General features: G+C 48.2%; 1 protein-coding gene across 2 annotated transcripts in view; it reads left to right on the top strand.

Annotated features, from left to right (window-relative positions):
- The window catches only part of GRIPAP1 (GRIP1 associated protein 1), a 555,884-nt gene that overhangs the window by 188,555 nt on the left and 352,356 nt on the right, over window positions 1-14,973 (top strand). For both annotated transcript variants that reach the window (XM_078664658.1, XM_078664657.1), the window contains 2 exons: window positions 3,315-3,527; window positions 6,172-6,285. In XM_078664658.1, the coding sequence (XP_078520784.1) occupies window positions 3,315-3,527; window positions 6,172-6,285 (327 nt within the window). The remainder of the gene's footprint in view (window positions 1-3,314; window positions 3,528-6,171; window positions 6,286-14,973) is intronic.

Raw genomic sequence — 14,973 nt, 5'->3', positions numbered from 1 at the left:
AAGGAAGGTGGGGAGGAGCCCACCCAATGTCAGAGCTCCCGGACTTCCCAGCCATATACAACCTCTACGCCGCGCACAACAGTATATTCGGAGGACCGAGAACCCAAGGAGTATCAGAATCAGGCACACCTAGAGCTCCGGGTCAGCACAAAACAACATAGCAAAATACGGTGCTGTCCGGGTCCTCGCAAGCCAAGCAAACAGCACCAATGAGGGAAACACCCACAGTCTGGCCAGAACTACCAAATCCCACCAGGCATGGCCATCGCAGAGAAGAGAGCCAATTCCATATGCTCCCGGTCTCCCCAACCGCAAATAAACCGTCCACCCCGAATACCATAGTACAGCACGAAACACAGGAGAGAAGGGGGAAAGTCATCATACAGAACAGCAGCACACAATTAAGAAGCGCCCCATCTCGAGTCCCACTCGCCAATCAAGCACATGTCCATCGAGAAAAATTCCCCCCTAGCCCCGGACAGTCCGAAAACGGATCCCAGAACATGGCTCCCCCGGAGGGCCCGCCCCCATCTAAACGAAAAGACAAAATGGCCGTACACAACAGAAAGAAGATACCCAGAAACAAGATGGACTGCACAAGTCCCAAACAGCGCCATCAATCAAAAGAAGCCGACCCGGAGGAGGGCCCTAATAACCGAATCTCGGCCTCCACTGCCAACACCTGACCTAAAACACACAATTTCCTTCCAAAATCCGGCCACCCGAACTCACACAGCCCCGCACAGCTCCCACACCGTGTTCCGTTAAATTCAAAAGACATTCAGCCAAGAGAGAATCTAAACATCCATATCTAGAGTCACAGATCAACACATTAATCACAACCCCCACAACCAGAATAAAGAGCAGGACATAGCGATGTTAAAGCAAAGCGGGAAAAAAGGAATGCATCCTGTGCAGCCAGCCAATCAAAATAGGTCAGTCCGGATCTTCGTCGTCTGTCCGAGCAAAGTCACGAGAAAGAACATCAGCCCTGGCCCGACCGGCGAATTCCAGCCGGGGCCGGCCATCGCTGCGAGCACCCTCTGGGTAGAACAAAGGAGCAAGATGGCCGCTCCAAACAAGGAAGAAACCCAGGAGGCGGAGAGGAGCGTCCCCGGTCACCATCAGTTCCAGCATCCATGTCGTTGAGCACCCCCTCCGCCACCGGACAGCACAGTCCCCACCGCTGTAGAAAAACGGCTCCAGAAACAAAGACCCTAGGGGGAACCAGGCACCGGGAGGCCGACGAACATAGCCATTGTAGGGAAAGAGTCACAGTTCCCAATGTGGGGGGTAACATTGTAGCCAAAGCCTCACCAAGGAGAGGACTAGCAACACTATCGTCAGGGACACTGAACATCTCCGCCCTCACATATTGCAACCTTGTATCAGTTCCAGACAGTGTCAGAGGTGGCAGGGGGTCAGCCTGTCCCGGTCGCGTTACACAAGAGGAAGCACCATCGATCTTTTCCGCCAGCACCTGGACGTTACGCCTCCATGTTGTCCCCAAGTCCGCCAGGGCGAGCAGGATATCCCTATAAGTCAGGGTGTCCTGAATCAGCAGCCGATCCGCAGCGAGCGGCGATGCCCCGGGGTCCGCCTCCAGCCCAGTAACAGGCAGGGCTGCGCGCGACAAAGATGGCGGGGCAGCCGTCGTTTTGTCATGAAAGGCAGACGCCATTGCCGCCACTCAGGCAATCCGCAAGGACGAGAGGGAGGGGGGGGGCGATCTCACTGTCCGGGGAGGCAGGCGTTAAACCTCCGGTGATTAAGCAGCCCACAGCAAGGGGTTGTACAGTACGAAAATCACCATGCCCTTATCGCCAATACGAGTGTCTTGCAGCCGAGATTCGCCCCAGAATGGGGAATGCCCAGGCGAGAAGCAGCAGAGCGGGGGGAAGCGCCGCGCAGGAGCTCCAGTCATATAGAGACCCACCTCGGCCAAGGTGAGGCACTCTGCATCGGGAGAGAAATGGAAAGTCAGTGCCGAGATCGCAACAGTCCCGTGGGCAACGGCACCTCCCCCGCTCGTCTCACCAGCTCGGTCTCATGGCATCCAGTGGTAGTGATCAGCACAGCTACCCGGGCAGCTCCGGAGATCAACGAAATCAGTAAATCCTGCACCAATTCAGACTGCAGAGGTCTCAATGGAAAGCAGTCGGCTTCTGCACCTTCGTTTCAGCATTTAAACACGGTGTGAGCCAGGAGTAAAGTCAGGATATTCCGCCCAAGGTAGGCGGCTTACGGAGCCGGGAGCTCAGACGTCCGTCCCGTTCGCCATCTTGGCTCCTCCCCAGCTTTTTTAGGATTTCTTAATTTTCGGAATTTGCGATTCCTTAATTGCGAATCGCAATTAAGGAATGGCATTACATTGATTCCTATGGGCCTAGAGGCCCATAGGAATCAATGCCGTTTTGCATTTTTTTTTTTTGCAATTCGCAATTTGTTGATGCATTGCAAGGGTGCAGAGGGGGGTCCAAAGGACCCCCCCCTGCACCCCTGAAATGTATTTTAAAGTGCATGTTTCACACACACATGTCCTAAGGACATGTGTGTCTGTAACATGAAAGTTTAAAAAATGCATTTTTGAGGATTTCCATAACTTTTCGCAAATTACCACGAGGTTCAACCTCGTGGTAATTTGCACCCCCTAATTGCTACTTCGCAATTTGAAAAACAATCATGCATTGCTTTTAAGGAATCGCAAATTTGCGATTCCTTAAAAGCAAAAGCATTTTTGGAAATCGTAAAAAATAGCGATTTTCACAAAAATGTATGATGCATCCCAAAAACTTATTTAGGAATCGCAAACGGTCGAATTTACCGATTCGCACCGTTTGCACTTCCTAAATAGGTTGATGCATGTGGCCGTTAGTGCCTGCCTGGACAATACGAGGCCTGTCTCTAGGTATCTTTTATGCATATCAGACCACTTTCTTCAGGCTTTCTCTCCTTGATTCTGCCTTCCCTGTTAGATAGCTCGGTCGGTCAGTGCATCTACCCCAGAGATATTGGTGTAATTTGCAAGGCCGGATTCAATTCCTGGCCAGCCAACTCAACTTTTTATTTTTTTGAGGCCACTCCTATAAGTACAGTCATGTATTGTAGGAAGCACTACAAAACCACATTTTGTGGGCTTGTAGCTTTCAAAGGTCAGCAATTCCCCTTCCCTCTGCCCTGGAAAAGCTCTCTGGTTGTATTCTTTTTTGCCTCTGGCTCCATATAGCACTCCGATGCCTGTAGTTACGTTAATGCTAGAGAAATGCCACATACATATGGCCAAAGGTCCCAATATTTCCCTCTTTTTGCCCAAGAGTGCGGATAAGCGGAAGGCCATGTTGGACGAGATGGCCATTGAGATGCAGAAGGAAAAGACGAGACACAAGGAGGACTTGGGTAACGTGAAGCTGCATCACGAGAAAGAGGTGCTGGGAATCCGTGCCAAGTACGAGAAGGAGCTGCGCGAGCTGCACGAGGAGAAGAACCGCGGTGAGGAGGACCTGCGGGTCCAGCTGCGGGACGAGAAGGTACGTGGAACTCTGAGGAGTCTGTTGAACGTCGTGAAGTAGGGAGAGAAGAGACGGAGGATACGTTCAGGATGGAAATGTATGGGGTGGGGAAGAGATGAATATGTCATCTCCGAATGAAGAAGTGTGGGAAGGAGAGATCAGAAGCCAGCTGGCTGGAAAGAAGGTACAGTAAGTAGAGTCAGATGGGTCAGCTGAGGGCGAAGAGGACAAAAAGGAAAGACTTAAGGGGGCCAGCTCAGGATGAGAAGATGCAGAGATGTGGAGGAAACTGAAGGGCATCTCGGAGAGAAAGAAGGTGCTTATAATAAATATTTGCAGGTTCATGATGAAGAGGTACATGGAGGAAAGATTTATGGATAGGGTAGCATTGGAGGCAGGGGCCAGGTGAGGGTCAACATTTCTGGGGAGGAGATTGCAAGCCTAGCTGACTGTGAGAAGACATGGGATGGAAATAGGAAAGGACCTGCCGATGGATGAATATGTGGAGCGAGCACAGGCTGAGCCCCCAGATCAGGGTGACATGTTGCTGGGAGGTGAGACTGGGTGGCCGGCTCAGGGTGAGAAACTATGGATTGGACAGACAAGGGTTCATCTAAGGGGCAAGCGGGGTACAGGAAGGAGAGACTAAGGGGTAACCTGGTATGAGAAGATGGTCTGAGGGGCAAGCTCAGGGTGAGAAAATGCATGGAGAATAAACAGAGGAATAGGTCGGGATGAGATGGTAGTGGGTTGTGGTCCATCCTGAGTGACAGATCAGGGGAGGGACATTTAAGAGAGTGTTAGTGAGAAGGTACAGGAAGGAAAGATTAGAAGTCAGCAGAGGGCAAAAAGGAATGTACAAGGAGGAAAACCTGAGGGGGCAACTCACGGTGACAAGGAGACGGGACGTGGAGGCGAGCGAGGGTAAGGCTCATGTTGCAGAAGTGCAAGGAGGATAGATTGGCGCATAGGTCAGGAATAGGTGGTGCAGCTGGGTCATAATAGAGTGAGCCGCGGCTCAAGACGAGAAGATGCGTGGAGGAGAGAGTGAGTGGCCAGCTCAGTGTGAGAAGATGGAGGGACCTGGAGGAGAGACTGAAAAGCTGTTCAAGGTGATACGGAACAAGGACCAGAGGCTAGAGGCCCATGTCAAAGAGAGAATGTGCAGGAAGGAGAAACTGTGCGGCCAGGTCAGATCGGGAGCAGGTGCTGGGTGAAGAGACCGGGTTCTGATATCAGGATGATATTGTACAGGTAACAGATACTTTCAGGTAGCCCAGTGTTAAATAGTCTGGGGAAGAGAGACTGTAAGAAGGGTAAGGTAAGAAAGCACGTGGAGTGGAGAATGATGGCCGAAGCAGGGTGAGAAAGTACAGGGAGCAAAGATTGATAACCAATTCAAAGAGACCAAAGGCCTGCTGAAGGCTGAGAAGGTAAACGGAAAGTGATTGTAGAGTGAGAAGGTGCAGTGAGGAGAAAGTGAGGCCAGGTTAAGAATATGGCACTGGTGCGGTGAAACAGGTAAGGGGCAGCTCAGGTGGGTGGGCGAGGGGAGTCCACTGGCCCTGGAAAGCTTTGTCCACTAACCATTGGTCTCAGACTCTGAATGTAGCTGCTGGTGCCACTCCATCTCGAGGTGAGCCTCGCCGTGCCATCAGAACTGGAGATGCTTGGCATGTGTAGGAGGCCGCTCTAGAAGGGATGCTTCTGAAGCACCAGCTGGCCTGGTGGAGATGGTACGGGGAGGCATGCTCTGCGGCTGGCCCTGCTGCAAAAAACTCTGGGAATGCTTTACGCCGCAGAGCTCTCGCCTTAGCACTTTTCATTTAACATAGTCCACAAAGATTTACAGCCAGATTCATGAAAGGAAATCCGTCTCGCAAAGGGCCAGATTCTGAGAATTTGGCCCTTTGCGAGCGCAATTTTTGCATTTGGAATTCATCATCCCAAATGCAAAAATCGCTAATTGCGAAATCGCATATTTGCGAGGAATTGCATTTAAGGAATCTCTATTTGAGATTCCTTAAATGCAATTCATTAACCATTTTTTATTTGCGAATTCGCTATTTCTGGCCGCTATTTACCAAGAAGTCTGAGTTCGTGGTAAATAGCGGAAACTTAGAAAAATGCACTTTAGTAAGTGGTATGTTACACACACATGCACAACATCAGGCTACATTTACATTTCAGGGGTGCTACAGGGTGTCTTTTGGACACCCCTGGCACCCTTGAAATCGCATCCTTATTTGCGATTCGCTAATTGCTAATCGCAAACAAGGAATGATTCCCCATTCATTCCTATGGGCCTTTGGGCCCATAGGAATGAATGGGGAGTCATTCCTTGTTTGCGATTAGCAATTTGCTAATCGCAAATAAGGAAGCTATAGAAATCGCAATATTTTTTGCAATTCCTACATGAATCCCGTTTTGCAAGTCCTTAATAGCGATTCCTTAATAATCGCTATTAAGGACTCGTAAAACGGTACAATGATGAATCTAGGGGATAGTCACAGTGCCTGCTCCTGATTTTGTGTGCAGGCAGTTGCTCATCCTGAGCATATGCAATGGCTGAGTCTATGCCCTTCTGCACCCAGATCCTGAAACAAGTTGTTGCATCGTCTGCTAAGACAGTTCCCCTGACTGCTCCACTTCCTTGTTGCAGGCACGTAGCCGGGAGCTGGAGTGCCTGCAGCAGACGGTGGAGGAGCTCCGACTGCAGATACAGTCCCTGGAGAGCGCCAAGGGATGGTTTGAGCGGCGTCTCCGGGATGCCGAGGTGGGCCGTCTACCTTTGATAGACAGATGTGTGCTTTAAATGTTCTTTGTCTGCTTCTCTACTAACCATCTGTCACACTCTTTACTCTGCTGATGCCTTGTTAGCAGAATTTATAACCATGATGAGACCTTGCTTAATCTGCAGTACGCATGCTCACTTGTGAATATGGGGCGTTGGAAGCAGTCAGTTCTGTTTTTTTGAGTGATATATTCCCAGCGTTTAAGCTTTTCTTTGATCCACCATTTTGCTTTTGGATTTTGTAGGATCATGTCAGAGAGTTCAACTTCAGTAGACTGATGGGTTGAGTTCTGTATAATGGAAGTTCACCTAGATGCTAATTTGCTATTTGAGGTCAGGTGATGCTGACAAGGGGAGCAGATGTAGGCTTACGGCTAGGGCGGTCGACCTCGAAACTGGGGAACCGGGTTCGAGTCCGGCAGCGATGCTCAACATCCTGTGATTCAGGGCAAATAACTTAATCTCCCCGTGCATACCAAAAAGTAATGTGTTCATCTGTAACAAAACTGGTGCTCATGTAAAGTGCTCTGATACCTTCGGATCGAGTTTGTGCTATATAAAACTCACAAAAATAAATAAATAATAATCACTAGCAGGAAATCTCCTCTAGAGAGATGCCATTCATGTTGTCTTGATGAAACTGATTCAGGAGCCAAGCATTTTTATTTTTCTCTGGATTTTGTTTGATACATGTCTTTGGGAGGTGAGTAAATGTTGAACAATTATAAAGCGCTTTCCAGTTAGGGAGTTGGAAATCTTCTTTGGGTCTAGTGGTTTGGAGAACGTCCATAGAGCCACAAAGCGTACATTCACGCCACCCCTTGTTCTGTGTGTGTGGAATGTGTTGGGCACATATTCAGTTGTGGAATGATCCTGGGGGCACTATTGACCCCTGATGCTGTTAATTTACTAAACCTCACTGTTGACTTCAAGGGGTGCTTGTTGACAACATCCTCTTTCATTGGTATGTCATACAGGCTTAGGTGTTGGTATTCCTAAATTCTCATTTCGTCCCTCTTCATTTCTGAGAGATCAACACTCAGTTTGTGCAGCAAAGAAGGTCTACTTAACTCCTGTGTTCTCTCTAAAAAATGACACTTGCATTTGAAGAGAGGTTGGCATTGTAAGGTTCCTCATTTAATTACAGCCTTTGCTTAATCAGCTTTTCTATCCCCGCAAGCTCCCCTTTGCTACACTCCCAGCTAACCAGATTTTTCTTTTTAAAACTGTTTTTATTAACACAGCAATTGCCAGCTTTTAATGACACATACGTTACACGTATTGTAGTTCTCTTCTTGACATAGGTTACATTATTAACAAGTCGTATCAGGGAAACATGTATATATACATTGGTAGATCTCGGAACGGGATCACAACAGTGAGTCACTGCAATCCGTCTCCTCATTATCTACCTCATGGCCATAGTACCGTAGCCATGGCCAGCTAACAGAATTAATCAGCACAGTAAGTGAACATTAACCTGAGACGTAGAAGGCATGAGACGATCACAGGTTATGGTCTCTCCTGATAATCCATGAATGAGTCTAATAAATGTCCACAGAGACACCCAAGCTCAAACCTGCCTTTGTGATTGAAGTGCACCAGATCTGGCTGTGGTTGTTGTTTCGGAGTTCCAGTGACAAGGGAAAGGGCGGTAGCTGCGCCCTCATAAAGCTTGGATAAAGTGATTAACACTCGTGGTGATCAGGGAGGAAATGTGGAAAAACTGCTCCACCATCCCAGCTGTGGATGTGACAAATCTATAGATCTCATCCCACACCATATTATATTGAATATTACCTAATACTTGGAGAGTACAAGGTGGCAGCTGGAGAAACTGGACAAACCGCATGAACGTGTCACTCTAAGCCATGAACTCTGTACCTACCTACCACGTACCCAAAAGAAACCTCCGATCCACCAACCTCGCCCTTGCCGAAACCCCGCACACCCGCAGAGCCAGGACAGGGGGAAGAGTGTTCACCTACATCACGGCCAAGACCTGGAATGAGCACCCGATCGACATCAGATGCACCCCCTCGCCGAACACCTTCAGAAAGGCCCTCAAGACCTGGCTCTATGACTGAACTGAACTGCTGACCCCCCCCACCCCCCACCTCCGCCCCCCGCGCCTTGAGACCCTCACGGGTGAGTAGCGCGTTTAAAATTTCCCTGATTTATTGATTGACCCCAAAGAGTTCAGCGGGCACTTTAAACTACAGTGTGTCACAGCAACACTGCTCTGCTCTTTGATGTGAGAAACCATCCCTTTATCACCGTAGAGGGATTTCAAAAATACAAATCATGGACTGCCAGTTCTCTGTCCATCACACTGAGTTATTTCCATTCACACTGCGTCATTTCCATGTGTCCTTCATGTCCTTCTGTCTCATTCTCGTCTACGATAGCTTAAAGTATACAAATTCCTGCATCTTCAAGATCAGTCCTGCCCCTCTGACAGAAGTTGTGATCCCACTGTGGAAAGGATTAGAAGAATTCTGCCTGACCTAGATGGTGGAAGTGAAACAGTGTTTTGCTTTTACAAAAGACAGACAATTGCATCCGGGGAGTCAATCAATCAATCTTGTATTGTGGGAGATGGCTAAAATGGATACTGCTCACCCCCCAAAGCACAAGGGAGCTTTGAAGCTTCTTCCGTCTGATGCCGTTAAAGTTACTGAACTTGCTTTGCGCTCCACACTCGATCGGGTACAACAGCATGTGGAATAGAAACGGATGTGTTAATATCGAGGCCTGCCTTCATGCACTCTAAAGTTTTTCTGATGAAGAGAACCATTTGTTGCAAACCGTGTGGGGTTGTGCTGTCTACTAGTAGCATAGGAAGTTTATTGGGCCCTGTCGACTGTTTCAGCATTGATAAGCTGCAGCTGATCAAACAATGACACCAAACATCAGGTTGAGTTTGACCATATTGACTGTGACCTAAGTCACAGGCCTGACATAACTTGGCATCAATGTGCCCCTAACCTGCAGGCTTATCTTACCAATAGTAAAGGGGGGCGGGAGCACCCTGCTTGTCATCTCAGCGCTGTTAGACCCCATTGCATCCTGGTAAATGCAGTAAGTTCGCACTCTGAAGTCGCTGTAGTTTTTAACCATTGTTGGTTCTGGCAGTGCAGGTAACTCTAGACACTAGTGTTTCAGGGTTTAGCCCTTCGTCAATAGAGAGCATATAGTTGTTGAGGAACATGGCAAAAGTCTTTGGGGGTTGCTGAGAAGGAGCCCAGGTCGTCGCGGGTCACAAGTGTTAAAATCTCAAAACTTTACCTTTTTTAATGTTTTGAGTATAAAAAACAGAATTTTCCTGTTCACATGGCTACATTTTCTAATTACCTGTCACCCACAGGTAACGTGCAAGAGACTCCTTGATCTCTGCACAGCAACCTGTGAGCTGGAATGTGAATGTTTGTTGCTAAACTGTTGCTTATCCATCTCTCATTCAGCTGAACATGGTGATCCTGCCGCAGAATATAATTTAGAGCAAAGACTTGCTTCTCTGATCGCTCTGCTCCTGACTTAGATATTTTGCAACCCAGAGGCTATTCCTCTCTTTGCTAGATTTGAAATCACCAGGGGTGAGCTAGCTGTTATTTACTGGAAAATATACTGCTTATGAATGAGGTTCAATATTTGACTTTTGAATATCTTGGGGCTTAGGCTCTACTGTCTGCTACAAAATCAGTGAGTTCCTATATTGCATTCACTCCCCGATAATCAAGTTAATTTATTCGACAATAACTTGGACTTGATAAGTTCCCCTCTCGTAAAGGACATCAAGAGACTTTCTGTAGATGATTTCGTTGATTGGTGTGATCCTTCCTGTAAAGCCTCTCTGCAAGACATTCTTAGCCTGCATGACCTAAAATAATTCAGGTTGTTTTATACATGCGGTGTGGGCTGTACATTGGCTATAAATGCCATTTGTGCTGCTGATGCTCTGGGCTGGTCAGTGTCTGTTTTAGTGTCTTTTTTCCTTTTTTTTGGACTAGAGCCTAAAGGCTAGTCCACAATCCTCATGCTAGCCAATCGTTGACGATTGCGTCTGTTTTAGATCCAAGTACCCCCTACTTTCATGGCGTTGCAGTTTTGCTCAAAACAGACCTATCTTAACAACCACTCCTATTCAGTTTTGTGTTTGGCTGTTTTGGTGAAAGTTTTAAAGACCTGTACCTTTTCCCTCCAAAATTGATGCATGGCATATAGGGATTCTGCAGTATGCTGAGGACATAATTATATTAAATAGCCCAATTGTTGGAGTTCAACACTCCAAGAAGGCTTTAGAAAAGTAGAGTATTTGTAACAAATTGTGGTCAACCCATTGATCACGAAAGCAGCAAGCAGCATCTAGGCAGAGCCACAAACACACTCAGCGGCTTCCGTGCACCTGCATCAAGTCGAGATGTGGAACTTGCAAGGGGGAGCACGAAAGTACTCGTTTTTAATTTAAGATGCAAAGTGTTTACCCCTTTGTGTACGACTGCTGGACCAGTTTGTAGTTCTCCTTGTTATAACTATATAGGAATGTGTTTCAGTGAAAATGTGGCTTCAAGGTAACAAAGGGACAGAAAAGTTCACACAAAAAATTCAATATGTGAAAAAGTGCAAAGATAAGTCACAAATTCATGGTCGCTATACTTCGACAAGGCAATGTGTAATCTTTCTTTGTTTCGGGAATATGATTATACCACTGCTCAATCAAAGTTCAAAGAAACATTGCAAAGGAGATGGTTTTTTTTCTTTGCCCAGGTGGGCGTCGACGTCCCACCTTTTGTTGTCTTTCCTGTGACGTCGGCGCGCTTCCTGCGGAAGCTCCCACCCTTGGGCACCATCTTCAGATTATTTTTTCCGCCGTTGGGTCTGGATCGTAACAGAGAGATTCCAGAGTTTTTGGAGAAAAGAAGATAAAGACTGAAAATCACGTAAAATATTGGACAATACATGGCGAAAAGCAAGACCACTGAACCGGGATGACGAAGAAGAAGAAGAACATCGAAAACTTCGACGTCCAACGGAGAATGCCGCACAGGGGCCCCCCTGAGCGCAGGAATGGACAGAACACCTTTCAAATTCTGCCGCAATTGCCACCACAAATACGCGCAGAAGGAGCACGGGTGCCGAAACATTCGACGGACGCAGCTGCATCCAGGGACAAACAGCCCAGCGGATCCTTCGAAAAGGACTCCCAGTCAGCGAAACCTCAAGACAAGCCGAGGTTGTCGAAGCACGTCCCCGAAAAGGCGCGCTCAACGCCGAAGGAAAAGGACCTGAAGGCAACTTCGACATCGAAGAGATCGGTCGAATCCCTCGACGCTGAACAGGCTGCCGAAATGGAGAGGAAGAAGAGAAGGCTTGAGGCCGAAATGGATAACATCCTGCAAAGGAAAAGGGAATTCGACGAGCGGATGAAAAGGTTCACCATCAAGTCGAAGCCGACGACGATCGTCGAGGTTGTGGACGAAGAGGAGTTTGACGCCGAAGAGCCGCCGAAAACTACGTAGCCCCAGGAACACCAGGAGGAAGAGGGCCTATACTATTACGAGGGAGAAGAAGACCAACAAACAAGTTTGGGGTCGGCATCCTCGGTGGCGCAGGACCTGGATTGGCAGGACCTCGATGCGGAAGCCCGGAAGAGGCTGTGGAAACGTAACCTTCTAGGCCTTCGCCGCCATATGGCATTGGCATCTACAATATGGTTATCAGGAATGCGGGAGCAGCATATGTGGTGAAAATGGAGGAAGAGAAAACAAAAGCCTGCTTCCTCTTAGAGACACTGCTCCCCACTCAAACTAGGAGTCAATTACTCCCCATGCTCCCAAGTGTCCTGGACCAGGGAAGGGAAGCATTCAAGGAACCATCAAGCTACAGGTCTGTCACACCTAGGACAGAGAAGAAGTACAAACATTCCTCCAAGGATCCACCATACATCCAGAGATCCGTCACGGCTGACTCCATTATTGCAGCAACAGTCAGAAAGAGGGCCAACGTCCCAACAATCTCGGGCCCACCCCCAGACAAGGAGAGTAAGATGATAGACCTCACTGGGAGGAAAATAGAGAGGAATGCAGCAGTCCACTGGCACATTGCCAACTCTAATGCCTTACTCAACAGACATACGTATAAGCATTGGGAGGAGGTCGGACAGCTACTCAAACACCTCCCTGAACAGTACCAACAGAGAGCAACACACCTGGTGGAGGAAGGGAAGAACATAGCAAACTCATGCCTAAAATCAGCCCTGAATGCGGCAGACACGTCCAGCAGACTCATGATGATCGGGGTCACAGAAAGAAGGCATGCCTGGCTGAGGATCTCAGGTTTCAAGCCGGAAGCGCAAAATAATATTCTGAACACACCCTTCAACGGAGAAACTCTGTTCGGAGCGCCCGAGGATGAGAAACTGACGCTACTCAAGAAAGAGATTGAAACTGCAAGGTCCATGGGGGCTTTGCAATTCAGAGGAATGAGAAGGGGCACCCCGACACGGAGACCAAACGGAAGAGGGGGAAACCAGCCGGGAACGTCACATCAGACATTCCAGCAGAACTACCAGGGCGACAACCAAGCGCAGCAGGGCCAGCAAAAACAAACCTGGCAATACCAGCCTCGGGGCCAGTCCTTTCGGGGGAGAGCGAATGGACGAGGACAAACCAGAAGAGGGGCCAGTAAACCACCTCTAAGTGACTCCGCTCCACAAAACCTGTCCACCCACACAACACCTCTAGGGCAGGGGCACAACAAAATAAGCAAAGAAGTTTTACACGCACTCAAATCAAATCAGGGATCAACGAACATGTAACACCAGTAAGAGGCAGTCTAAAACACTTCTTCCAGGAGTGGAAGAAAATAACAACAGACAAATGGATACTGAACATCATACAGTTCGGATACTGTATAGAACTGGATAAGAAGCCTACAAACAGGAAACCAAAAACAAAAAAGCACGCTCAGCGAAAGAACTTGCGTTACTCCTAAAGGAAGCACAAGAACTCCTACACAAGGAGGCGATAGAAACGGTACCATTCAAAGAAAGAAACAAGGGAGTGTACTGAAACTACTTCCTCGTACCAAAGGTGGACGAAACGTTAAGACCCATTCTGGATCTACGGTTCCTAAACCAATACATAAAGACTCAAAAATTCAAAATGACATCCCTACAAGAAGTCATCCCTCAGATAAGGGACAGGGACTTTATGGCCGCCATAGACCTCAAAGATGCCTACCTGCACATTCCCATGAACAGACAACACAAACATCTACTGAGATTTTCCATCGACAAACCGCACTACCAGTTCAAAGCCCTAGCCTTCGGACTAAAATCCGCACCAAGGGTCTTCACCAAATGCCTCGCAGCAGCAGCAGCGCACCTTTAGGGAAGGGATTCATGTATACCCCTACCTCGACGACTAGCTGATAAAAGCAAGTTCCTACAAACAATGCCAAATACATGCACAGCGGGTCACAGAGACGCTGACACGACTGGGATTCTCAATACACTTGGGAAAATCCTCGATGGAACCAGAACAAGTGAAGATCTTCCTAGGCGCACAGATCAACACCATCCAGAGCAAGGTGTTCCCCAGTGAGGAGAGAGCACTTGCCCTGCTAAAGGAGAAACGTCAATACCAGAAGGGGCGATCTCTGACAGTGAGGACAGTGTGCAAAATCATGGGGATGATGGCGTCCTGCATACATCTAGTCCCAAACATACGACTCCACAAGAGACCATTCCAGGAATAGCTCCAACAACAATGGTCACAGGCTACAGGGAGTTGGGAAGATCTAGTGGTTGTAACAGACGGAGTGAAGGAGGAAATAGTGTGGTGGAACAAGGAGAACATAACAAGGGGGAAGCCGTAAACACCACCAAACCCAACAGTGACCATCACCACAGAAGCATCCCAGAGGGGATGGGGAGCGCACATGAACAAGCTCAAGGTGCGGGGTCTGTGGACTCCAAAAGATGCGACCAAACACATCAACTACCTGGAACTAAAGACAGTGTTCCTTGCCCTAAATGCCTTCCAGAAACAACAGTACAAGCAGAGAGTGTTGATACAAACCAACAACACAACAAGAATGTTCTACATCAACAAACAGGGAGGAACACAATCAGTTGCACGATCCAACCTAGCGCAGGAGATATGGAGATGGGCCATCCTACTAGAATTAGACCTCCTGGCTATACACCTACCAGGAAAAGACAACGTGGAGGCAGACAGGCTCAGCAGACAGACATCAGCATCCCACGAGTGGGAGCTCAATGCACAGGAAACACAAGAGCTATTCAAGAAGTGGGGGACACCAAAAACAGACCTATTTGCAACACACCAGAATGCAAAATGCCAATGCTTCGCATCCAGGCAACCAGGGGTACAATCCCAGGGGAATGCCCTATGGATAAGCTGGTCGAAAACATTTGCCTACGCTTTTTCCCCGATACCACTGATACACAGGGCACTCAGCAAATGCAGAACCAGCAACATGACACTGATTCTAGTGGCACCACAGTGGGCCAGGCAGTCCTGGTTCACTCAAATAGTGGAGATGGCACAGGGACCACCCCACAAGTTCACAAAAAGAAAAGACTTGCTCTCCATGCAAAACGGGGAGATACTTCACCCAGAGCCAGAGAGCCTCTGCCTAGCTTCA

Source organism: Lissotriton helveticus, chromosome 10, assembly GCF_964261635.1.
Source record: "Lissotriton helveticus chromosome 10, aLisHel1.1, whole genome shotgun sequence".
Taxonomy (NCBI): Eukaryota; Metazoa; Chordata; class Amphibia; order Caudata; family Salamandridae; genus Lissotriton; species Lissotriton helveticus.
The sequence above is the reverse complement of the archived record's forward strand: the minus strand, read 5'-3'. Positions and strand labels throughout refer to the sequence as shown.